The 26,693-nt window shown below is 40.2% G+C and overlaps 2 protein-coding genes across 5 annotated transcripts in view; one reads left to right on the plus strand and one right to left on the minus strand.

The window, feature by feature from the left end:
• Positions 1-8,212, minus strand: part of COL4A6 (collagen type IV alpha 6 chain) — a 137,317-nt gene extending 129,105 nt beyond the window's left edge. Inside the window, exons 1-3 of one of the 3 annotated variants that reach the window (XM_054839500.1) lie at positions 8,079-8,212; positions 7,447-7,505; positions 7,318-7,366 (exon numbers count right to left, since the gene is read on the minus strand). In XM_054839500.1, the coding sequence (XP_054695475.1) occupies positions 7,318-7,366; positions 7,447-7,493 (96 nt within the window). In that variant the 5' untranslated portion in view covers positions 7,494-7,505; positions 8,079-8,212. The other 2 variants (XM_054839499.1, XM_054839498.1) reach the window with 2 other exon arrangements.
• The window catches only part of COL4A5 (collagen type IV alpha 5 chain), a 77,907-nt gene continuing 59,424 nt past the window's right edge, over positions 8,211-26,693 (plus strand). The window contains exon 1 of one of the 2 annotated variants that reach the window (XR_008578985.1): positions 8,211-8,584. Coding sequence is in view for 1 of the 2 variants with exons in the window: in XM_054839504.1 (XP_054695479.1) it covers positions 8,495-8,584 (90 nt within the window). In the remaining variant the exon portion in view is untranslated. The remainder of the gene's footprint in view (positions 8,585-26,693) is intronic. The other variant, XM_054839504.1, reaches the window with a different exon arrangement.

The raw sequence follows: 26,693 nt of genomic DNA on the forward strand, positions 1-26,693 counted from the left end.
CAGGATTAACTGCCAGGAGTCATACTGGCATCATCCCTAGACTACTAAGGCACAGAGAAGAGCTAGAAAGGCAGATGAGCTTAAGAGCACGTTGAGGCAAGGGCTGGAGGCTGTACAAAGTACAGTAGGTTCCAGCCAAAGAGAAGAAAATAGATCAGGGAGTGAATAAGGCAAACACAGCATACAGTAGCTATTGACATCTCAGTGGATTGAAGCAAATCAGCCCAATTTGGTTCACAGTGTTGATCCTCTCAATATTAAGGTAATCAGGTGAGCAGAGACTACACAAACTGGATAGTGCTGGTTTAGTGGCCCAATGATGTCAACACAACCAAAGTTAATCAAAACCCTGTAGATAAAACAAAAAGAAGGGAAGCCAGCACAGACTGCAGGGATCTCTACAGACTTGCATCCATTTGGGTACAAGCAGAATCAGAGGGCCAGCAAACTCACTTCTGACCAGCAAGAACTGTGGAAAAAAAAAAAAAAAGGTGGCAAAAAAAGCCAGAGAAGAAGCAGATCCATGGAACAGTTCCTTTGACTTTGTACTAATTCTGGCTCTTTACATGTCCTCAGACCTGAGAGAAGAGGAAGCCATTCTGAAAAGAAAAGATGACTTTGAACACAAGTAGTAAGATTAATGTCAACACCTTTTGAAAAGTAGAAAGTTAAACACAGCTACTGGAGACTGCAGCCACACAACTTCCATATAAATCACAGAAGGGGAAGTTGTATGGAAAAACCCCAGGCAGGCTAAACCGCAGGAAATCTGTGCAAAAAGTACAGGAACAAATTATTTGCTTTCTCCAAGTATTTTCAGATTTATTACCTACATCTCCAAACTTCCTTTTTGCAAGGAACAAGTAACAAGAACTGCATGATTCCACTCTAACTGCTCTTTCTTCCCAGACATGCAAACTGAAAGAAGTATATCAAGCTCAGTTAGGTTTTACAGCCTTCTCAGGAGAGTAAAAGCCTTCTTGGGTTATAGGGATATTTTGAAAGAAAAAAAAAAACCAAACAACAAACCAACAAAACTTAAGGAAATAAAGTTCAGAATGTCAATGACTGATCTCCGTCCACTGATCTTCTTCCTCCAATAATACTTAACATTGCAGTCGCTATCAATACTGCATTTCACAGGTACCCTCTAACAAACAACTCAGCCTCCTTCCAATCTCTTTCAAAACACAGACTGACCTTACTGGAACGATCCCTCCTTCTACAGGTAACAGCAGAAGTGCTTCCATTTTACTTTGTTCAGAGTAACAAAGCAAGCAGTCCTTTATTTTGAGACTGGATTCTCAGAGAGCTTGAAAATTGTCTATCAAGCAAAGCTTCAGAAAATCGTTATTTTTTTCTTCTTTGTCATCATTATAACATTTAATCTGAGACACTGGCCTTACCAAAGCCCCTTCTTTTTTGACCTTGTAATACAACTTTATACTGGTATCTAGGCAATAATTTAATTTTAAATCATTATCCACAGAGGGGCACACAAACCCACTCAAGAAGGAAGAGAGGAGGTCAAGTACATCAAAAATTCTGGCAGCAAAGAATTTTTCATCTGTATCTACCATGACTTCATGATCACCTCAAAGTACTGTTATACCACTCTGCAGTATAAGAATACCTTTTTTCCCCCCAGAAATACCTTAATTTTATTATTTTGAGGTACCTAAATAATTGCCCTAAAAGAATTGATAATCCCATAAAGGGCACTGGCAAAAGGTTAAAACTGGCTAGCATTTCTGAAATACATTTCCATTTCCTCAGCACTGTTTAATACAGAATCATTAGTTTTGCAGTGTTTTGTAGCTCTCCCTTCCAAGTTAATCTTAAAAGATGCTCAAAAAACAGGTGGGTCATATTGTCTGACACGAGACTATTTGGATGTTAATCTTAATGCTCCAGTCAGCACTCAGCAGCAAAAGTACTTGCAGAAATAATGCAGAGTATCTATGAACAGGAAATAGCTTTTGAATCAGTAACACTCTTCAAAAAGCACTGCAGCTTCCTATGGATCAAAAAATTTGTCTGATTAAACACCAAGAGCTGGCAATACTTTGATAACCTCGCCTGAACAGATACTGTGTCTCTGGGGATACGGGAGAATAAGAAGCTCTTTTCTCCCTGTACAACTCAAGGAGTTACCAGCTCTCGTCCTACAGCAGTTCTATGTCTACAAAAAGAGTATGACTATTATACAAAAACTAAACAAGAAAGAGGCAGAGTTAAGACCTTGTGGAGTTACAGATTTGCAAGCCAGAGCCATTTTACTATCACAACTTTTTGCAGTCTGTAGCGTTCTCACGATATCTGTAAGCATCAGCATGTTACTGCAGATACCTCAGGAGGAAGAGTTAGTAAGGAGTAAGGTACCAGACCCCTACATGCACAGAGAACGTCTCTACTGGGAGGCTGGACAAAGGTTAGAGAAGCCCCACCATGAAATGCCCTGCTTACTCTAGGGACACCAGCATGACCTACTAATAGCAGTTCTTACGTCAGGGGAACGCAGTGGCTGGCAGTAAAGCTAGCTTGTCTAGAAGGGGAAATAAAATGCTTCTTCGGGTCACACAACGTTTCTCACACCTATGCAAAAGGCCTTAAACGGATAATGATATGAAAAAAGCTCTTCAAAACACAAGCACACACATTACTTCATTTCATAGTTGCTGTGACCTAACACAAAATTTGAGTGCCAAATAAAATGCCACATTTTACGCTCAATTATCTTTAGTGCCCAGAAAATACTCAGCAAATAAACAATTCTTTGTTCTGATGGGAGAGAAAGGGATAGTCAACTTTAAACGAAAATGTTCCATAAAATTCAACACGTCTTGGCAAGGGCTAGATAATTAGCACTCTTATGAACTGTCTGCTTCTTATGTTTTTTTTTTTAAAGTAATTCTCATTATTTTGCTACAGAACCAGGCAATAATTCTCATTATTTTGCTATAGAACTATTACTATTCAAACTTGACCTTTGCAAAATGACCATTCTCAATGCAGTATGTGAATCTTCACCAAACCAGTGACTTGACACCCATGCATTCTTACAGATTAGAAGCTGCCTTATCCAGTAAGCAAATCCTGAGATTTACAAGTTTAGGTTTGCATTTTATGTTATTTCTTGAATTCTGTAGGCTCTTTTCTTACACAAGTAACTTTACTACAGATACTACTTCTTTCCTGATAAAGCTCACTGCTATGTAAAGATATTATAGCTGTAAGACTCAAACTACAGAAAGACTGCATACTTATAAATACTGATTAAAATGGCAAAGAAACAAAAAACTTTTAAAATAGGTCTTAATGGATAACATCATATTTGCAGAAACTGAATTGTGGAAAGTGGAATGATGAGAGCTGCAACTCTGTTTTGTAATATCCATAATTAAATGACTATTTTTTCCCTCTGTCAGAGCTGTGGGACGAAATTTATTTTTGGCATAAGGCCACTGAAAACAATGAGCTTGGTGCAATTAAGCAGGTCCAGTACATATTAAATGAAAAGACATTATGAAACATTTGTATCATAGATTAAAAAAAAAAAAAACCCACACAGAAAACCTGGGATATATTAAGAGAAGAGAGAAATAAGATCACTTGGGCTAGCTTGTCATAAACTAGCAGAGCTTTAGTTACTCAAAATAGAGCAGACTGCCCAGAACTGGTTTTTATTTGCCTTACTTGGATAATGTAGATGTTCTGCTAAACGAGATACTAAGCATGAGAAAAAGAGGGTATCTCTAGTTAATCTGCACATTTATTGGCAAAAAACTCCCACCAAAACCCAGATTTGGAACAGTTGCAATAGTACATGGAGTGCAGACTCATAAAATAAAAGCTAACTGAACTCTAACAGAAAGTTCAGTTGTTCCAAGAGAACATGTCTGACAGTAAGTCCCAATAGTAGTTCCTTTGGATATAGAATCATAGAATGGTTTGGGTTGGAAGGGACCTCAAAGATCATCCAGTTCCAACCCCCCTGCTGCGGGCAGGGACACCCTCCACTAGACCACGTTGCCCAAAGCCCCATCCAACCTGGTCTTAAACACTTCCAGGGATGGGGCCTCCACAACCTCTCTGGGCAACCTGTTCACATACAATAGCACATACTCCAGGTGTGCTCAACTAGCTGAATGAGGGCAGAGAGGAAATGAATGAGGAGTTATCACCTCACCTGTATGTCAGGTGTGCTCTCAAGTGGGCAAAGAATGATTGCTAGGACAGAATGATACAGGTCAGCTGAGAGTTTTGTGAGGAGATGAGAATCTCAAATTTCATTGCAAGAGGCTGTCTCTAGACTTTGTGACCATTTTTATCTCATGCTCTACCTCACATTTATGAGAAGAGATCCCAGAAACATCTGCAAAACTCTGATTATCCTTTTAAAAGTCCCTCTTCTAAAAACTATTTTGCCCTGTAGCCTGGAAAAGCCTCAGGGGTGGACGGCAATGAGCGTGGGCAAATACCTGCCTCTCTAGCACTGTTCCAACATTTTGTCTTACTCCCCCAGCTCTGGGCCAACTTTTGTCATTTGTCTTACAATGTAATGAATATCTTGAAGATAGTACTACATTTCTGGTTTATGCTTGCACAGCATCTTGTACTGACACTCCCGGTTCATGATTAAAGCAAATTACTGATAATAAAAGATTGAAAACATGAATTAAGCATAGCTTCTGGAGTGACTTCAGCTGAAAGCTGTTAGGGGAAACTCTTAGGTTACTACCAGCAATTGGTCTACAAGTGAGGTAATGATCTCTTTGCAAGTAACCCCATGTGTAACAGCAAGTCATCCATGTTTTCAACATTTGGCTCAAGAAAACATAGATTGCATTACAAGACTAATTTTGCACTGCCATCCAAAATATATCATCATTTATATCCAGGAAAAATAAGCTGAGAAATTAATTCTGATACTCTTTAAAATCCTATTCTTACAGAGGGAGGGATGACTACACCTTGTAATTGAGACCTCTGACTCAAAGCCATCTTTGATTCAACTTTATTCAAGATGCTGGCCTGACATGCCAGCCACTGCCTACTAGTCATGTCCACAGTAACATTCCTGATGAACGCTCAACAACTTGATACAATATTTTAGCATGTTTCTTCTACAACAGATAAGTTATTGAAATGAGATTAACTGAAAGAAAGAGAAGATGAACAAAGTTATAAATCACACTGTTTTTGCAGTAAGCAGGATCTCTGAAACATTTCTTAATAGTTCTCTGCTATGTAATTTGAAGTGACTGAGCATAGTAAAGTGTTAATAAAATGAAGTTTAAACTTTAGGTTAATAAGGAATAATAAAACTTGTAGAAGACTATTCACAGAGACAGTCAAGTATTAAAACACTTCTTGCTGAAGACAATTTCAATCACTAGTATTTTCTCTTAACAGTTTACTTCAGGCTGGAAGGTGTTAGGGTGTGTTTCTAATTCAGCAATACCAGAAAGTAATTTACCTAGTACTCTATCTGAAAAGTTGACAAAAACATAGTTGTGTATCTTTCCTGTTAAGCATGTTTGACAGCATTTTTAATAAGATTAAACACATTAACTGCTTAGACATATAAAGCAGTAAAATGAAGTATTTTAAGAACCTATTTCTGACTCTTTTTCATACTTTTAGACTGATTACACAACAACTATTTCATTTATTTTCTAACCCTAAAGAAAACTGGCAAGACGACTTAGAAATGACATGTTGATACTGATCTTATTCACTGCAATAGACTTAAATTGACAAAGTCCCTTTATGGGCAATGAAATGTGTCAAGGAACTAACAAAACTCTGATTAAGAGATGTGCTTTCCAACAGGTATGAAGCAAAATTGGAGCAAACAATTAAAAACCTGCTGTCAGTTACATCTGCATCAATCAGGAATAATTTCACTGATATATTTCATGAATTTATAAAAATGACTGCAAAATGTGACACACTTTTTTCAAAAAGCCTTGAAAATACTTGCTTTATGAAAGTCATTTCCACATAGATTCCACTGCAGCAAGAACACTCAGAACAACAGTTCTTGGGTTTGTTGAAGACAAAAAAAAAAAAAAAGAAAAAGAAAAGAAACTCTCACAGCTTCTTGTCTAATCTTTTAATCTTTGAGAAGATTAGAGCTTGTAACTACCACCTGATCAGGATGATGAAATTCTACTAGTGCAGTTGAATATTTAAAGTGCAAAGCAGAATCAAGCCTTTCATATTTATGAAAAGTATAAACCCCTCTGCTATTAGAGCTTTTTCAAAAGGTTTCTTCTCAGTTGCACAGGAAGGTTCTAAATTCTTAAAATTTTAATTAAAAGAGCAGCAAAAGTAATAGAAGAACATTGGCTGACAAATCAAGAACCCATATTTTAACTGTTTTTGTAAGAAGTCTGTTAGAAGTTGAATTAAAATAAACATGCTTAAAACATATTATACTAACTACTTCCATTAATTCATTATTGCATAGGTGCTATAAAATCTGGACCACAGATATTATACTATTGCACAATCTTAATTTATATCACACTATAACAAAGACTTTTTTGAACTGCTGACTGTACATCAGTTGGACACTTAATTTAGGCTACAGATTTTCCCAAAGACTCTTTTATTCACTGAGTGGGCTAACAATTTCAGCATCCCAGTTGCAGAAAATCTATTACAACACCAAAAAAAATTATGAGCATTTAAAAAGCCTGTGATCCCTTACTAATCTGTTTAAACATTAATTAGGAACAGCAAGAGAAAATCTGTGTTTATGTCATAAAATTGTCAGATTGACAGATCATAAAGTCATTGCTTCTGTATGCCAACTTGGAATTTAAAACACATTTACTAATTCATAGTCATGAACCTTGATACAACACTTAACAGCTTAATCCTTTAATTTCTCACATCACTTTCACTTAGTTATGAGGCGTTCGGTGTTGGATCCCTTGCGAGCTAGGATATAAAGGGTCAGCTGTTAACAGAAAGGTTTAAGAAGAGGCTAAGAAAGAATGAAAGGCAGTCAGCTGCCGAGATATTGATCATCCGTTCAGACATAGAAAGGTGTTACGCTGAATACAGAGAGTCTTTCACCCCAGCGTACTTTGCAAAAACTAATTAAAGTCGAGCAGACGAAAGGCACAAAGGAATTTAGAGGAAAAGGTGTACGGTAATTTAAAAAAAAAAAAAATCCCGCATCTTTCTGAGGGGGGTGGGGAGGCGTCTGTTTTCTGGCCGAAGGATGCCCAAACCCCGCACAGGTTTGACTAAGCACGTCCACCTCCAGCGAGGAACAGGCGCTGCCGGGACCTGCACACTTACCCCACTCGCCAACTCCGCGCCCAGGCAGAGGAGCACCAGCACCAACACCCTGCAGGGAAGCAAATAGACAGTCACCCTCGGGGCCGGGGGGGCACCACGGGGAGGGGGCCACCGCGCCTCAGCACTCACCCTGCGCGCCCCGCGGCCGGCGGGGCAGGGGCGCAGCCGCGGCCCATGCTTCAGACAGCCTGCAGGGAAGGCGGAGAGGATGCAGCCTGGTTACGCGCCGCTGCTCCCACGCGGGCACCGGCTCCGCGCCGCCGGAGGAAGAGGAGGGCCCGCCACCGTCACTCAGGGCGGGCAGGCCCCCTGCACGGCCGCGGGCCGGGCACGGCGGGGACCGCCGCCGCTCACCTCCGCGGTGCAGCCGCTTCGCAGCTCTTTCCCCCCGCCTCCCCCGCCCCCGACGGAGGGCCAAGGGTGCCTCGCCCCGGGGGAGCGGCCAGCCTAGCCTCGCCGGTACTGCCCGTTCGGGGTCGGTCACCACTCGCTTCTCGACGCTTCCCCGCGGCACCCCGGTCTCCTTAGAGCGCCCGCCGCCTTCCGCTCCCCACGCTGGTGCGCGCCGCGCCGTGCCAGAGCATGCCCGGGCAGAAAGTTTGCGCGGTCTTCGCCGAGGCGTCGCACCTGAGCGGAGCCGGGCAGGACGGGACTGAACCGAGCAAGCCGTGCCGGGCACCCCTCAGAGCCCCACACCCCGCCGCCAGCCCCTCCTGAGGTGCGACCCAACACTGCCAACAACTCCCCCAGCCCTCACACACCGAGGTGCCTCCGCCAGAGAAAATAGTCCGGGGTCCAGCGACTGCCCGCCCGGTGGAGGTACGGGGCGGGGAGAGGCAGGCGCCCGCCCTTCAAGCCGACAAAACCCCGGCGCCCATGGAGGAAGGGTGCTGGCAGGGAATCACGACCCCCTTAGAGCGGGGCGGCAGCGCACCCTGCCCCACACACCACACGCTCGCACCCTCTGCCGCCGGCCAGCCGCCCGCCCACGGTGCGGATGAATACTGTGGGGCAAGTAGTCCCGGGAGGACTTGAGCCGGGAGAAGCGGGCGAGTGCGGCAGAGGGGCGGGCGCTGGCGTCGGGGCGGCCGGCGGGAGCCGCCTGGAGGGAGTCGTGCTGCCCCGCCGGGCTATGCCCGCGCCGCAGGGCCAGCTCCGGAGCTCCTGAGCGGGCAGGATGGAGCCGCGGTGGCGGAGCCGCAGCTTGGCTGCCAGCTGCCTGGTGCTGCTGCTGGGGTGCTGGGGGCCGGACGAGGCGGTAGCGGCGGTGAGTATGGGGCGCCCTCCTTGTTCTCCTCTGGTGCTGCCTGGCGCCGCTGTCCCTGTCGGGCGCGGCGGCAGTGCAGAGCCTCGGAGGGGGGGCTTTCGAGGCCCTTCAAAAATGGGGTGGCTGGGGGGGGGGCTCCCCGGTGGCCACCGGCCGCGCTGGGGCTGAGGGGGGCGCAGTGGGCCGCGGCCCCTGACAGGAGCCCGGCGGCGCTTTCTGCCGCGGGGCCGGCGGGCGGGGGTCGGCGGCGCGAGTCTGGGCCGCGCGCGGGAGGGTCTCTGTTGCGCTGCCCTCAGGTGTCGGGGCTCCTGGTCGGCCCCTGTCCGGGCAGTGCCCTCCTCAGACAAAAGCTCCTTGGCGCTGCCGGCGTCGGAGCGGCTCTCCGCGGTACCCGCGTGCCGGTGGCACAGCCGGGTTCGGCTGCGGGGAGGCAGAAGGGAGCGTGAGTGTGAGTTGGGGGAAGCCCGGGCGAGCTTTGTGTGTGCTCTGAACCGGCTGGTCCTCCAGGACAAAGGAGGGAAAATACTCTCCTGCCTTCTTCCCCGCCCCCCCAAAAAGGACCTTCGTGAAGAGGTGCCTGAGCTCTTGCCAGGGAGCCTTCACCTGCATCTCTTAGTCACACCTGGACGTGGCAGGGAGTTGGAGGCTTGTGGGCATGGTTTGTCGGATGACTATGCTCAGTCTGTGACTTGATTTTTCCTGAGGGTTGTATTTCTGCTTTCTTAGAACTCAAGCTGAGATGGTAGATGCGTGCAGTGTTGCAGAGGGTGCACAGTAGGTGGCCTGGAGAAGAAATTTGTTTTCCCTCTTTGGGAGAGGGATGCTATCCCAGCTTCCCTGGAGTGGCTGGGCCTTGAAACTGAGAGGAGGGAGAGGTGGTCAATAACTTCTCCTTTCAAGGTACTTGACTAAGACCTTCAGCTGTTAGTAAGTGGTGAAATTAGCTAAAAGGCTCCTTCTTCAACACAGGTTAATTTCAGATTTTTACAATCCCTTCCTCTGGCTGGTAACTTTTTTTTTAAAGTTTTCTTGGAAAGGAAAATGCATCCAGTTTTCTGTTGCTTCGGATTACTCTCTAGTTGCAAAATCATAATATGTTATGGTAACAGGTGTAGAATACCTTTCTGCTACTCCCCCCTCCAATTTTGTAGTTAGAGCTGACAAAATCTTATTTGTCTTGAATTCTCCTTTGAAGTGCATTCCTTTACAGTGAAACTCTGTAGACCTTTTATCTACCCTTCCAAAAAAGCAAAGACCGACCATAATATACTCCCTTCTTCTTGAACCCTTCCCTCTTACTATGCCTAGATATGTTCCCAAGTGTAAGTGATAGTAGTGTGTCATCAGTGCTTACTGATTTGGAGAACTGCTTGTCCCCATATTGTTTGTAATACTAGTTCTGCTGCTATTAAGTACTACCTCATTCCAGGTCACCTCCCATAAGGATCCCAAAGAAGGATCTGGTCAATCCCACCTATAGGACTTCACTATTTTAGTGGGTGGGAGTTGAAGATGGGGAGATTTGTGTGTATAAACGTGTCCCCTTTCTTCCTTTAGAAAGGAGAGTTTCGTGTGTATGATTGGTGGGAATCTGTGGGGTCCGGGAAGGGGACTGTGCTGGGCTGACCCTGTAGGCAGTCCTCTGCCTTGGGAGAAAAGACAATGGTGGAGTTCCTGGTTATCAACACTGGGATGAGTCCCCCTGGGGATTTACTACCCCACAGTGAGACGAGATTAACTGAAGACCCAAGGGTTAGTGGGGGTGGGGAAAAGAGAGAGATACCTCTGTTCCAACCTACATAAGTCCCACTGGCATTTTGTCTGAAAGGTCTAATGGTTCCTCAATACTTCAGTGTTCTTATATCCTTGAATCTCCTGTGATAACACTAAATGATTCTGATCCTTATTAATGAGGATCAGCATTTTATTTTTCCCATTGTCCAACAGGGTTGAATTAACACTGTGGCGGTATACTTGATACACACTGTGTCTTCTGTGAATTTTGTTTTGGAGTCTTGTGTCAGAATCCTCCCCCCTTCCCCCAACAGGATAAATCCAGTGGGATGAGTTCAAGTCATTCTGCTTTCCTTATTAAAATAATGTCTGAAATTGTTATTCAATCTCACAATATACATTTCAAATGCAGAAGTAAGATTTTCTTTGCTCTGGATTGTTCAAATAGTGTGTGTATGGCTATGTGATTGGTTACAAGATGTCAGAATATTGTTGAGAGTCATCTGCCAATGTGGACATCATAGGGAAATCCCAATGACTTGTAAAAGAAAAAAAATAAAATTGCCAAAACCTCATACTCAAGTAAGGATGAATTTCATTGTTCAGATTTTGTTGCTGGGTTTCCATAGCCCATTGTCTAAACCTGGTGAGTAGTCTATGGATCATGCTATGCACTCTTGTGCAGACTCATTGATGTAGAAAGAAGTACGTAGATACTGATGAACAGTGTAAAAGCAGCTGGTAGTCTGAGAACACTCTTACTTCAGAGTAGGAGAATGAATGAGGTAGAAGATGGTGTCATCAGTGCATAGAGTGATTTCAAGTTACGGTATAAAAAAAAAAGTGCTTATTTGTTGTGTGCTTACACTTTATGCAAAGGAACAATATTACTGCTTGAGTACCCTGGTGTTTTTAACATAAGTCTATATACATGTGTATAAGCCAATTAGCTCTTCCTATAAGCAGAATGCTTTTCCTCTCCTAGCAGGTTTACACTTGAACCATGTTATAGAAAAGTGATTGCAAGTTGTGACTGGGAAATCTATTTAATTAAAGAACATAGATGGACTAGATTCTTGAATTGTGCTGATCTATGAAACTCACTTGAAGTTAGTGACTATCTGTTGGCTTATATTGAAAAGAAGTTTCCCTCATAGATAAATTTTTAGAGTGTAAATAGACTTTGTCAGCCCAGAAGTTATTAAAAATGACATAACTTCTGCAATGTCTTTTTTTCTTTGCCTTCTGTTATAACTCCAGTTTGACTGAAAGTGTAAGGATGAAGACAATTGTTCAAATATGGTAAGACAGGCTGTCAAGATGGGTATTGTTTGTGTTTAAGAAAGTAATGTATTATTCATGAAAGTTCTTTAAGTTTAGTTGGGGTTTTTCCCCTTCAGAGGTTACCATGTATATGTGCTACCATGTCATTAATTACAATATACTTGATTAATATGGTTCATTTACAAATGATGGTCATCTGTGTTTCTCGTTTGCCCTAACTATTTTATCATGGTAGTGGTGGCTGTTTATATTATTTCCCATTTCATAACTGGCTGTGGCTCTTTCTAGTTACGAAAGCTAGATCTGTAAAAGCAGAAAGAAATGGATGCTGGCTTTTAGGATTCAAAAAGTATTTCATCCTGAAATTCCGTGGATGTGTCTTGATTAGTCATGCACAAGACTCTGTTTCATAACATCAAGGCTCAAGCCCTCCTGCTTGTAACTTGTCATTTGTCATGTGTTTTGCTTTTGACCTTTCATGGCTCTTAGTTGAAGGTATATAGTAAAAGTTGTATCTCAGGGTGTGTTCAGGCACATACTAAAATACAAACAAATCAAAGGAATCTTGAATGAAACCTAATATAAGAGCCATTTGGACCATAGCAGGATCTTTTGTGGCTGTGTGTACAAAATCATTATGTATCTTAAGTTTTCCACATGATGGAAATAGACTGACAGTTCAGTGGAAACTTCTAGGCTTTAATTTTCCTGGTCATGAATGAATTAATCTACTCACTGAAAGCAATTATCTAAATCACCCTTTTTAAAGTAGAATGGGAAATTTTCCTAGGACCAATTTTTTCACAGGACTTTAATAGCAAATGTAAGTTTACATAGTGATCTCTTTCTACTATGAATAAGCATTAATGCTTACTGTAATGCAATTAGTTGCTCTTCGTTTTACTAGAATGTGTGGAAACTTTTTGATATTACAAAACAACTGAAATAAGTAAGAGCATCCCTACAAATCTAATATGCATATTTTCTATCTGGGGCAAAGTGCAGTAAAGCATCTGTTCTGCACATACAGTGAAGATATACTGTGAATTTTTACTGTTCATTCACTTAGATTTAAATGCTTCCTTCTCTAATTGGAGAATTTACACAATCGATGCACAGATACCACCACATAACAAGATATCTAGATAACACTCACTTATGCATTCTAGGAATAGTATTACGCAAGCGTGCTGAATGAAAGCAGCCTCTGCCAGTAACGATAATCCCAGACAAATTGCTTTGAATGAAGATGCTTTTTGCTTATCTGTTTCATAAGGCTGTATGGACTCAGTAATGTTTAAAACCAGTGGGATGCTTTTAAGTTCTTGCTGCCTGCAGTGTTTGGCTATCTAATGTTGACTGCAGACTTTTCTGTGCTGTAAACCATCTCTTTTCTAGAGTATCTAAAATAAAACTTGTTCAAGAGATATATTGCTGCAGTTTTAAGGATCCTTAAGCAGCATCTTCTACCCTCCTGTGAAAGTTTAGCAATGCAATTAAACCTTAAGTATTATTGGTACTATGCAGCTTCTGAAAAAGGAAATGTGCCGAGCATCGTGGTTATGTAATTGCTAAATGTGTTGTATGTGGAGGAAAAGCTCCAATGTAATGTGAAATTATCAACAGAATAAGCATAGCCGAGCTGAAGAGGAAAGGGTCCTGTTATAAAAAAGAGTTCTAATGCTAACTGCTGTGCAGATGTCTCAAGTATTTTTTTGCAGAGCTTAAGTCTTTCTTGGAGAACTTGTGAGGAGGTGCAAGAGGCAAAAACTGAGGGATGTGATCATAATTTTAGGAGATGGATATTGGACAATTAGACAATTGCAAAGCGGTATCACAAATGAAACATTTTAGCTTAAACTTTTTAATGCTTTAGTCTCTCTCCCTCTAAAAGGCATGATACTTAAACTGTAATGTATTAATAGATATCTTTAGTCTGCTTGGAAAAGACTTTGATGTTGTGTGACTCTCATTTATGAAACTCTGCATCTCTTGCTGTGATTTGAGTGAGAGGCTGGACTAAATAACCTCCTGAGGCCCCTTCCAGCCTGAATTATCCTGTAAGCCTAAAATTATGTGAGAGTACAGTTGTGCTCCTAGGTGTACTTTCTATTGAGACAACTTGCATATCCTGTAGTCAAAAATTAATCATAATTGTGTAGTTAAATTGTGAGTTGGAAGGTTCGTATTTACTTAAATGCTTTTTTTTAGTTGCAGTTAGTCAAGAAGCCATCTCTTAAGCTGTCAGCATAGCTGACAGCAGCATTCAGAATTTTAATTTTGTATTCCCCTTTTGTGGAGGGTGTCTTATGCAGCGTGTGTTTGTATATGTATTATTCTGTTATAACGTAACAAAAGAAAAATAAATTGTAGTGACAATATTGACAGGGAGGGTTTTTCCCACCTGAAGTGTGTGTTTTAGGACTCAGAAAGAGGGGAACTAAAGCTGTAGATTTCAGCTGACTTGAAGGCAATAGCCCTCAAGGCTCTTAGTTATTGCAGCTCTGTTGTTGGATTTCTGTCTTTGTCCCCTTCTGCAATTTGGAGGGGAAGGAAAATAGTTTAGTCTCATCTGTATTTTGTTTCTTTTACCTAATCTCTACAGAGAATTAAAATGTAGGAGTTGAATTTCAAGCTCTTCTCTCTCCTGGCACTATAAAAGGCATCAGTGTGCAACTAGAACCAAAAGTAAAATAGCTATTATCTACAAAATTATTCTTTTTATTGAAGCATATAGCTAGACCTGCAAAACTGTCCTACCGTAGTGTAATTATGACCCCACTGTATGCTAGGTAAGCTTTGCTACTGCAGCTCTGCTGAAACCTCTGCTTTCCCTCTTCTTAACTTTCCCTGAGATAAGCAAAGCTCTGTTCACTTCCCTGGCTGAAAACAGGCTAGTAAGTCTTTTTGCCAGTGTCTGTCTCTGTCAGGACTTTCTGCTGAAATATATTAAACATGTTGGAAAGCATGTTTACTCTAGGACTGGCTTCAGTTGTTATCAATGTGAATCCTAGTTTTAAACCACACCATTAATTTAGAGAAAGATATTTATGCTCTGCTGCTTCCTAGGGAATTTGGATGCTTTTAGATTGCAGACTGAGGTATATGTATGTGGTAGACAACCCTTCTCTAGACGGAATGGTGAGCATGGTGGAAAATCTCAGTTTGTGTTAAAATACTTCACTGGTATGAAACTAAGACTTTCATTTCTTTCTCTACTGTAATAGTTGTGTTTCTCACCTCCTTGCATTGTATTTGGAGATGTAGTTATGGTAGATCAGGTCACCTTATTGGCTCTGATAGAAGAACCTGAAGGCTGACTGGTCCATATGGGCCTCTTGCATGAGGTTAAGGTAAGATGCTGCTGATTGCTTCACAGACTTGCTTGAGAGCCATGGCAAATAATCAGCAGAGCTATATTGGAATGGCTTCATTTAAGAGCTTGAGCAACTTGTAACAGAGGTAAAGCTTTATAGCGGTCCTTCAGCTTAGTGTTTTTTAGGAACTACTGCTGGCTTTTTTGCTTGCCTATGATGCTGTAGGCTGGCAATCTTTTTTTCCCTGTTATAAACTCTGTCATGCTGTTCTTATAGTAGGAGTTTTCTACTTTGGTCTTAATCTGGAAAGATGTTGCTTATGCTTCTTAGTATAAACAGTGTGATGCAAAAATGGTGACTTGGAATCCAGGGCTACTTAAAAGACTAGTGCCAGATCCATTTTTTCATTCAACTGTCAACTTATGGGTCCTACTATTTTAATAACTACCTGTTGCTAAGCAAATTAACTTTATATTAAACACTTTATGGCAGTATTTCTCATCTCCATGTGTTGAAAAAAAATGTTCTGAGGCCATATACTTAGCCTCTATGCTAAACAGTGTTTTCTTTGCTGTTTTCTTGGTAGTCATACTCTTGTCCTTTCCCTATTTTTTAACCAAGCTAGGGAAATTGAGTGATGATTTTGATTTTATATCTATATACACACACGCACACACAGAGGACTTCTTGGTATTTCTTCAGTGCTCTGAAAAATGTCAAAAATTTACAGTCTATTCAGAACAGTTAATTTTTATTACTGTCCATTCTGGTTCCTAGCCTCTCTAACTCCTGTATTAGTTATTAATTACATAAAGCTGTCAAGCTTAAGCAGCCATTAATTCAACAATTGTATTTGATTAAATTTTTTTGGCTTCACCTTGTTAGCAATGAAGGCTAATGTTCCTGCATTAAGGAAGAAATATATTGACAACTCATGAAGAAGAGACTCTCTAGTATCAATCTGTGTCTACTAAATACAGCATGGATTCTTCAGAAGCAAACCTTTATGTTTATGCACTTAAATCTTGCAGGTGTCTGATAGAGAAGAAGAAAATGACCACCCTGGGCAATGAGCTGCACTCTTTTTGCACCTTGAATTAAAGTAGCAATTATTAAAACCCACAATTAAGTGGCTTTACTTAAAGCAATGAAAGCTAATGTGACCGGCAGGCAAGGCTAGACAAGCCTTCAGCTCCTAGAAAATTTGATTTCCTGACAAGAAATGCCACTGCAAGACAATGTTTGGGTGAAGGAGCTTATGAACCCAGTTCTAAAACCTTTTAAAAATAATCCTTTTTATGGAGCAGTGATTTTTCTTGAGTCAAGTTACTTTGAACCAACCTGTTATACAGAATGACAGCAGAAGCCATTGTTTCGGAAAGGCAAAGTAACTTCTAGCTGTCATTCAGACAATATGAATTGACTTAGATAAAATACTTATTCTGAACTAGTTTAAGAACACTTCTGTTGTACGTTGAACCTTAAAGGGCAAAGGTATTCAGGAGGAGCGTTCTTCACTGGACTGAAAAATGAGAATTTACATTTGACTTCTCATATCTCTTCATCCAGTCACTGTGTAATCAGACACGAGGAAAAAATCCTTGAGGTTTCTGCAAAACCATTACTTGTTTTAAATATTTAATGGCTTAATTAAAAAAACAAGGAGAAAATCTTGAGAGGATGAGAAGTTGCAAGGCTCAAGTGTTGGGGGGGTTTTTTGATAGTCAGATTAACTTCTGGTATTCATTCAGCCCCCTTTTTTTAATGGGGAAAGTAGTGCCATGAAAATCTGTAGAAGCCTGTGCCCAGACTCTGCCCAGGCAAACAGTGAAAACTTCGATACAAAAATTGATATTTGTGTGGGTGGGGTTTTTTGTAGTTTTGACTGAAGAGAAAGTGTATATGTAGTGTCATTTAGTTTCTGATCCAGAATGCTTATGGAAACTTCTTGGCAATAGAATTGGTGACACTCCTCCACACATGCGTGCACACGCATAAAAATCTTGAAAGTATCTTTTCTGTTCTAAAAGCTTTCAAACTTTTAAAGCAATAGTAGTAACAAAGTGTTAAAACGTCCAAGGTATGAATTTTTGTATCCTAAGTGAACCTAGAAAATTCCTTAACTTTAGGCTTGAATGAGAAAATGCTTGTTGACAGGTCTAGTCATGCTCAGAAAATGTGTATTTTTAGAACATCAGCATACTGTACCTAACAGAATAATCAAACAGGTTTTCTAAAGAACCTTAGATTGCTATTATACTACAGAAATAATTGTGGAGGAACAGCACAGCCAGTCATGACAGTGACAGAAACATTATTGCTTTGGGTTTTTTCTTTTTAAATGGCCAGACTATAATCAAATATGTTTAATGCCAATAATATGGTGGATCACTGTGAATGTATTGTCCTAAGCTTCATTGTAAGCTTTTCAGTGACTTTTTTTTGTCTTGATAGTAGAAAAGAGTATGTTGATAATTTTAGTAGAAGATTATTTAAAATAGCAAGGAAGCCTGTAAGATTTTTGGTGGCGGTTGTATCTGGTATGCTCCTGAACTCTTAGCAAATTATCAAACACTGATCCTGAAATTAACTAAATACTGTATTATTGCTAGTTGCTAAAAGGGTTCAGAGGACAAATACAGAAGGTGGATGTTTAAAGCGTAAAGATGAATTTGTGAATGCTAATCATTACAAACTGATAATGAACTGATTTATTGTAGAATAACGTAGACTGCAACTATAATCCTCCTGCTCTGGAGGCTAGATTAGGTGACCTCTCGCTCAAAACGGCTGTCTTTAAAGTTCTGTATTTTTTTTCCTCTGTTACAGACTAAAAGGGTACTGTGACAGTATCTTGTATTGCAAACCTTGCTTGCTGAAGGAATAGTTAAAACTTTGTGGAAATGCTCCATGTTGAGTGCTTGTAATTAACCTGCTGGTTACTGCAGGATGCAGAGTATATATCACAAACTTGCAGCAGGTTATTTTCTTATCATATGTTCAGCTTCAAATAGCACTTGTGGGAGTTGGTATACTCCCTAAACCAGGGTGCCTCAGGCAATACTTTCCCTTAGAGAAAGTGACTTTCTGTTTTGGAATGTGTACAAATGCCAGGGGCTGTTTATTACTCCTGTCAAGCTTCAGACTGAACTGCATCTCGAGTATTATTAATACTTAAGGGCTATTTCCTATGAATGGAATTCATTCTTGTGATAGGGTGTTGGAACCATGTGGGCTCTCTCCTTGACTATTCCCACTTTTAAACTGACAGTATTTCAGTGCAATGTTGCAAGGAAGACAGCTTACTGACATCCTCAGACATGGTCAGAGAATAACCTTAAGGAAATATTTTAGGTTAGATATGGTTAACTTGCCAGCGAGTAACCTCTAGAGAGTGACTGAATAAAATCAATTTCTGGAGAAAGTAATAACTAAATGTGTGTCAAAACAAGGAGAAACTTAATGCTACTGCTGAAGACTTTCTCCCTTCCCAAAACAAATAGTACTCAACTATTTACACAACACCACTGAAAGTGACACTTTGCTTGCAAGTTTTAAGTGGATGGTATCCCTCTAGCTATTTTGGAAAAAAAAAAATTGGATTATGTATTTTAATTTGTGTCTTTACTAAAGCACTATCTGGTACTTTTTTTATGGACTCATATTCTACTGAAATGGGTTTTTTTATTACTGAACCTCTCAGGAGGAATACTCCATTGCGACTGTTTCTTAAAAAAATATCTTTCTACGTTCTGGGGGGCAACAGAGACAAAACATAGAAGAATTATTATACAGGCTTAGATGTCAGCTTCTGTTTGAAACAAAAACATAAAGTGCATTTCCTTTTCCTCTGCATCCCCTTCTTCTAGCACTGATCAGATGTATTTTTCCTTTCCTACTACTGGTAAAATGTTAATACTTAAAAGAAACTTGTCCATTTTTCAATGCTTTTTGTAAAGATCTTATCTATGGTCCTTTTAGCTAGTTCTTTGGCAAGGATTCAAAATTTTTTTTAATGCTGCAAGTCTCTGACAAGTGCAACTTCATTCTCAGAGCGTGCTTTCTGTTTAGTGATGATCAGTGCAAACCAAATGTAATGATTCTCAGGAAAATTTAATGTGTAGTCTCTAGATGTAATTTCTCTAGTGTAAGAGAATTAAGTCTATTTCTCCTAATCAAGTTTGAGTATCTAATTCCAAGATCTGTGTATGCTAGGTAAAATGATCTATTAGCGCTAGCCTGCAGCTGTCTCTTCCAGCATTTTAAAGGCAATAAAATATACTCGGGCCCCCTTTTGCTTTGCCCCTGTGAAATAGTCTGTGGGAAATTACTATTGTGATCCTCCATAGCACTATAAGGTCACTATTTCATAGCAAGGTGCACCTTGCTATGAAGTAACTCACTTGAAGTGACAAGTGCTCTAAGGAGACCTTAAGCTATTGCTAGCACATAGCCTGTGTGTTAGTAAATTAACTGGAGCAGTTAACACTGAGGGCTACTCTTTACCTGCTGAAGGTTAAGCATGCAGGTTCCTGAGCAGGCATCTGAGAGCTCCTACTAAATATCCAATTTTTATCAGCTTTAGAGATTTCTGAACCCATGTGGATAAAAGAGCCTGCCAACTCATCAGGGTCCTGATGCTCTATTCTTTCGGAAGTGCCTCTGACTTGCAGGGTTATGACAATTGCTTTGTCTTCATTGCTTCTTTATTTAACTTGGCCCTCTTCAGTGTCACTTACTCTTTCAACTTTGATTAACTGAGGCTGGGGAGTAGCTTTTTTATTAGTATTGAGCAATACAGAGAAAGTGTTGCCCATAGCACTATCTTCAGGTATTAAAATGCACACACAGTATGCTGATGCTACAGGCATAAACAAATGATAAAACAGCTTTAACTAGAAGAACCTTGGAGCTATGATACTCGGTCCAAGAACTGAAGGAGAATGGAGTTGATAATCACCTCCACCACAAAAAATTTCCCAGACGCCCACCAAGCCCTAAGTGAATTAGGTCTTGTTCTGACAGTTAAGAGGGTGTGTACTTCTTTGGATAACATCTCAGTGCAATATCACTGTGCACAGCCTCTATTCTTTTTGGTATGTATACTTGCTTAATCTTTGGTATTGAGTGCTTTCAGTAGTTTCAAAATAGACCACAGTGGGGTTGGATTATTCTGAAATGCTGTTCTATTTTGTCTATTCTTTCTCAGAGGAAGAAGTGGATTTCTGTTCTTGTGTGGTCTGCTTCATGCACTTGACACATCAAGGTGTAGTTGTCAGTGACAAATGACTGATATCCATCAACAGGACTCAGGAGTTGAAGCTTCCTGTGTTGCATATTATATGGATGAAGGTGAGGAAGAGGACATTTTCTGGGGAATTAGTCTGGAGCCTGTATCTTTATTCCATTTCCTTAACCAGGAAAGGATTAAAAACAGACTGCCAGAATTAGTGGTGGCAAGCCAAGTATTATACAGTCATATCTGAGGTCTTACAAGCCTAGCTGACAGTTAGGTCTAGGTTAGTGTTACATTTGGACATGGTTATAGAAAGTGGCAACATCTAACACCTGTCACTTGTGAAAGGTTGTGAATGACTAGTAAATCTTAACCTGTAATGAGTACCATATGGCACTCCTTATTTGCAGCTGGAAAAAATCAGGAAGCCTCAAGAGGCTAGTGATTAGAGACTTGTGTGTAAAATTCAAGTAAAACTGAAACTTCCTGAAAAGCAAAGTGACTTACTGTATACTGCCACTGACTGAATGTCAGGTACTTAATGCTTGTGTCTCAGTGCTAGTATTAATTGCAGAAACATGTAACTGAACAGGCAAAGATGGAGGTATGTTTAAAACAATTCCTCTAATGTGCTATGTACTTGTTTAAGGAGTTTGGTTGTGGTCTGTATAAGAGCTAGAGGATGGCTTGCATTCCAAGTTCAGCGTTTAGAACTGAAATGAGCAGTAGTGAAGTGTAGCCTGTCCACAGAGGTGGTATAAAACTTGTCCATCTCCAAAGCCTCCCATTCCAAAAATGAAAAGCCAACCAGAGTTACTTTGTTTAGGGTGTTTCTCTATTAACACTGTTCATTTAGAGGTTTGTGCAGGTGCTGCACTGTCTGCTGAAGAGGGAAATGTAGTGTTTGGCATCTGTTAGCTCATGAACTTGGAGACAAAGTGGGCTAGAATACCTGGTAGTTTACATTCTGTCTTTAGTGCTCTTTGCTTGCACTATTTACCAGGAGATGTACTTGCCAAATCTAAACATAGATGCTTTTTAAGATACTGCCTCTGGATGGCAGCATAAAGGTAGTACTTAAACTGAGTTGCTATTAAAGGAAACTTTTGCAAATACAGCATGATGTGGAGCTGTTTGGAAATTTGTGTTCATTAGGACAGGAGTAAAAGTACTTGGCTTCTCAGGTCTCTTCAATTTTAGCTTTGAAATGCTTGTAAGAAGGGCAGTGGAGCTTGATATGATTATTTTGTTTTCTGTGTCCCAGTAAAATATACTGCATTGAAGCCCATTCTTGTAAGGCTAACAGACCACAGAAATGTAAGAATTTTCAGAAGTGGTGAGAACTGTCCATGTCCTTTTCCTTGCCTGCAGTTGAGTGCAAGGCTGGCAGCACTCATTAAAGCAGGGTGGCAACAATCATTTTTGAAGATGGAAAGCTTTGTAGAAAATGAGAATGAGCTACTGTGAGTTGCAAGGGCTAACTCTGTTCCTTGTACTGCCTGCTTAAAGTTTCTTCATGTCCTGAAGAATTCTCAGTCTTTCCCCTCTTAAAGCCAAGTACGGAGAAAGGGAGCAACGTCTGGCATAGCAGGGAAGTTGACTGGATGCCCAGCTGGGCTCTTGCACTTTCTGTCCTCTTCTCTGGTTCAGGAATCAGATACAGAAAGATTCTGTCAGGCTGCAGTGCCTCCTGTTCCGGGGGGGAATAACTTCTGTGTGTATTTGCTTGCTGTTTTCACCTTAGTTGTAAAAAAGGAGGTGGGAACCTCTAACTTCTGAGAGGTTAAAAACCTTCTGTGTAAGGATCTTCCTGCTGACTTGCAGCCCCTCTGGGATTTGCTAGGGATGAGTCCTTCCCATTTTTTTTCCTGTTTCTAGAAACCCTGACCAGCAGTTCAGGCATTTGAATAGCCTGCCCTTCTACTCCCCTTGTTTGCCAATTGAGTCTTTTGTGCAGCAGCTGCTGCATGGCAGGTCACTTGACCTGCCAAAATCCGTGGGTGGGTGCTTCTATAGATCTTGTCTCTGAACCTTTCTTAGGAGCTTCCAGGAAAGGGGAGAGAAATTATTCCCATAAAGAGAAATCTTTATGGGCAAATAGTTGCAGTTTGGGGATGAAAGTAAGTTAAACAAGCTTTTGGGCATTAATTCAGTAAAGAGACTCTGAGTCCGAAAGTGTTCTGTGATTAGACTATGTTGACTGGTCTAAGGAAAGATCTATTGCTGTGAGTATTGCCTTTGTTTTAACCAGAAATTGCTGTGAAAGATAACCTTTAGAGAACTGTGTGTTTAAAAAGCTATAATTAGTTTAAAGCAGTAAAATTCTATATAATTTTAGTACAAAGTACTGAAAAATTCAATCCTCTTTAGAAAAGAGCTCACCTCTGTTTTCTTGTGGCATAATATTTTTAACATAGGCATACTTGCTTAAAGTTTTGCATATTCCGAAGGTAGTTAGGCCAAGGTTGTCTTGCTTATATCTTTGGTTTTTTTAAAAGTAGCCCTTTAATTTCAACCAAATCATAGTAACTATTTTCTAAGAGAAAATTTATTGATTAATAAACTTTCTGTATAATCAGAACATTCATTTAGGGTGTGGTAACTAGGTTTAGTGGGTCTCTTATGGCTATGTTTCGTGTTATTACTATAATATAAGCTATTCAGGTGTCTAAATAGCAAACAGCCTAGTGCTGCCCCTGAAGAGGAAAAAGGGTTGTTTATCCATCAGGTGTCTCAAAATCTGTTTTTAACCTGCCTCTGTGTACTCATTCATGGTGGCCACTACAGCTAAGAGCTTCCTCTGCAAGTCTGAACAGATCTTGTATTGTGCAGACTTCAAAGAAAGATAGTGCCTCAAGGTGTAACAGGTTAAATTGCTTGTCAGAAGTTCCCTCACTTAAAAAAACAGTTGGTCAAGAACTTCTGCAAACATGTTTCGAGTATTACGTTTTAGACCATGAAACTTATTCTGTTAGTATCTTTAGCTAGGTAAATTGAGGGAAATAATTACTTAAAAGGGTATGTAATAATATTTTAATTCATATTCTGCTTCAGAAATGTTACTACTCATAAATACAATACTTCCTTGAGAAAATAATGGCCGTTTGCATTATGGAGCTGTGATGGCTTTGCTGCCATAGCTGTCTTCACACAGATCTTTGAGTAATAAACTGTTATCTGCAAACTTGTACTCTTGCTAAACCTAAAGACCATGTATGTGAAATCATAATTAGAACTCACAATTGCAGCTTTAACTCTGCTTGTCAAATCTCCACAAAACCTTTTGTTTCTTGGTTATATTTATGTCCAAGCAAGTGAAAGGAAACTCAACTTGTTGAAGATAAATGGTGAAATCTTTGACCTGGACAAGTAGTAAATCCTTAGCTAGATAACTGTGCAGGTGTTTTGTTACACTAATCTTGGCATGCTAATAAATGTGAATATGTTCTTCAGGACCACCACCACAAAAAAAAAAAAAGCTTAATCTTTGTCTGCTTTGGAACTCTAAGGCTGAATTTCTTTTCTTGTTATAAATAAAGCTCTGGATAACTGAATTTGAGAGTTTTTTGCATGGTTACAGCAGAAAGAGTAATGTAGTCTTCCTCCTAGGAAGGAGGGCAACTGTAACCAATGCTTTTCTGTATGCTGAATTTGCCAATTTTAATCAGAGTGAATTTCGAACAGCGGAGTCAGTATTTACATTGGTAGAATTATCCAATATTGTCTCTTTCTCTAATGTTAAAACATTATGTTTCTGACTGGTAAGCTGTCATTTGAATGCAGAGGGTGATGTCAGTAGCATTTAGCTGCTACAGGACTTGCCTATAACTACTAAGGTGCAGGATTTATCCATTGTGTATAAGCTTTATTCTAGGAATAGGTCTTCCACAGTTGTCCAACAAGTAGTTGCAGTACCTACTGTGAAAATTCTCTTCTACCAACATTAAATCATGAATAAGAGCAAATGATGAGATGTTGTGATTCAGTTTGGGAATCTGCAGTCTCCAGTTTTATGAACTACAAAACACTGTTAAACTGCTTCTCAGCAGTAAAGTTGCATGTGTTTGAGCTAATCTAGATATTGTAGAAGTTCAAGGAAATAAGTTTATTTTACAAAATATGTGGTCTAGAGACAGACTTGGTGAATTGCCAAGTCCTATTTCATAGTTTTCTGAACTAGATGACTTCAAAAACATGGATTTTAGTCTAATTAACACTTCCATTGTTTCTAATCCCTCTCCACCTTCCTCTTTGGCAATTAAAATCTGGCGGGAGCGATGTATACTATGCAAGAACTTGAGGAGTTTGATTTACCTGTAGCTCTTTTGACACTGGTCTTTGTGGTTTAATATGACTCTCTCAGAATGCAAGATTCAGTGTTTCATTCAGCTTTTTTTCTTTGCTTTCCAAGGAAAAGAGTACTGTGTTAATTTTATTACCTGATTAGTTTGCTAGCAAGAATAGCTGGTCATGTGATGCTGGTAAATGCTGAAGGGAGAGACCTGAAGTGCTTGATAATGAATCTAAAACTTAGTATTAGGAGCAAGTGCTCTTTGTATTAGCTTTTTAATAACACTTGGAAGGAAAGGAAAAAATAAAACCAGAAGTATTTAGTCTATTATGTGTCCATCCTGAAGTTGCCTTGCAGAAGCATTTCTGTTACTCATATCTCTGGAAAAAAAATACGAATTGAATTGCAAGTTTCAGGTTCAAGAACTGTTAGGGGAGACAGGCTGTGTGAAGCCCTCAAAGATGAATTGCTTTTGAATGGATTTTATGACTGGTTCTTCCTTTGATCATTCTAGTGAATGAGAGTCTTAGTAAAGCCAAACTATCAAAAGGCTTAATTATAGGTATTCAAATAAATCCTAGTGAAGCCATTAGGAAAAAGTATGGGAACATACAAATACAGGATGCAAATAGCAATTGCTGCATAGTGTGGCTTGAGTGCACGTTAACACTTTTTTTCTAGCCTTTGCTACTTGCTCTCTGCGCCTCCCTCACAAACTGGAGTATTGTTCCATAGTTCAGTTATGCTCCTGTGATCAGAGTGTGTTGCAGTTTTAAATTTTCTTTAAAATTCTGGCCAACTTCTCCTAGGCAGAACTTACGTCAGTGATTTCTGTGCATCTTTTTGCTGCTGGAGGGAACTTTTCTCACCTGATGAGGTAGCTTACAATGTTGTGTCAAGTAACTGTCTGGTTCCCTTCAGGACAACATTTGCTTATGAAGCTGGTGTGTGCATGCTTATCCCAACAAATGTTCCATGCTGAAGCTTGGTGGTCATTTAAATCTCTAAGGGAGTCTTCATATATTACAGGCCATATTAGTGTTTAAAATCAGTGGCTATACAAAATCGGGATTTGATTCTTACTTGACCTCTTGCTGCCACCAGAACTGAGCTGTCAAGAAAAGCATGTAGTCTGACAGTTCAAACTGCATTGCTAGGTAGGTTCAGTAATATCGCTATGCCCCTGTAGAGTTGAGAGGGGTTATCAAACAGGAAATTCTGGATTCATGATAAAATAATATGTAAGGAGGATACTGGAATAAAGAAATTGCTCAGTCTGTAAATGTTCAGACCTGTTTCTTGTTTCCTTCTCTTAATCAACTGTTTGACATCTGGATTGAGAATTCATTTGTGAGCAACTTGGGTCATGTCAGAACTCTCCTAATAATTTGCAAAGGCACCTTCTTGATACACCTACTGTGCTTCTGTAAGAAGTTGCTCCTCTTTCTCTTGATTATTAACTTCTGGTATGTAAATTTCAAGCTCTGTAAATGACTAGCTTCTTTCCCCATCCCTGTAACATGTCCCATGGAAAGAGTATTAAGATATTGTTAAACTCCTATGTGTTCAAATACTTATATATTATTTAAGTGCTAATGTATATTTTGGGGGTTTAGATGTTTATTTAGATATTCCCTACATCCATCCATACGTGCACACAGCTAACTATTTAGTTTCTCTGCAGCTGTGTGTGTGTAATGGTAAATCACTTCTGAAGCACAACTAAATTTCCCATCTAAATATTTTCGTTAGGCAGCTCATGTATTGCTTCAATTGTGCTGTGTTACTTTAATTCTGACAGACTATAAAGTCAGGTTAACCTACCCAAAGCCATTAACCAGTCCTCTATAACTGTTAGTAACTTGCTCTTAGTAATCAATAAGAGATTCTCTTTTTTTCTTCACAGTTTTAGGAAGTCCTAAGTTGCTGTTCTCTCCAGGAATGGCATTCATCTACCTGATGGTTTTTGGAAATATTTTGTCCAAGACACTTGTGAATGGCAGCTGGAGTTGGGGAGGGAGTGGAATATGCTGAAATTGCCTTGTAACTGCCATCTCTAGGTCTGATGAGAAAGGAGGGGAATGTGCCCAATACACAAGGCAGGCTTCTAGCCAAAACAAATTTTGAGGGTAACTTAGGCTTACTCATTTCACTGAGCTGACTGAAACAAACCTGTGGCCAAGAGTAAGAAGTGACTTTGATTTCAAATGTGTACTTTTCTTCTTCAAACTGAAAAACAAACAAAAA

This window comes from Grus americana, chromosome 12 (genome assembly GCF_028858705.1).
Source record: "Grus americana isolate bGruAme1 chromosome 12, bGruAme1.mat, whole genome shotgun sequence".
Taxonomy (NCBI): Eukaryota; Metazoa; Chordata; class Aves; order Gruiformes; family Gruidae; genus Grus; species Grus americana.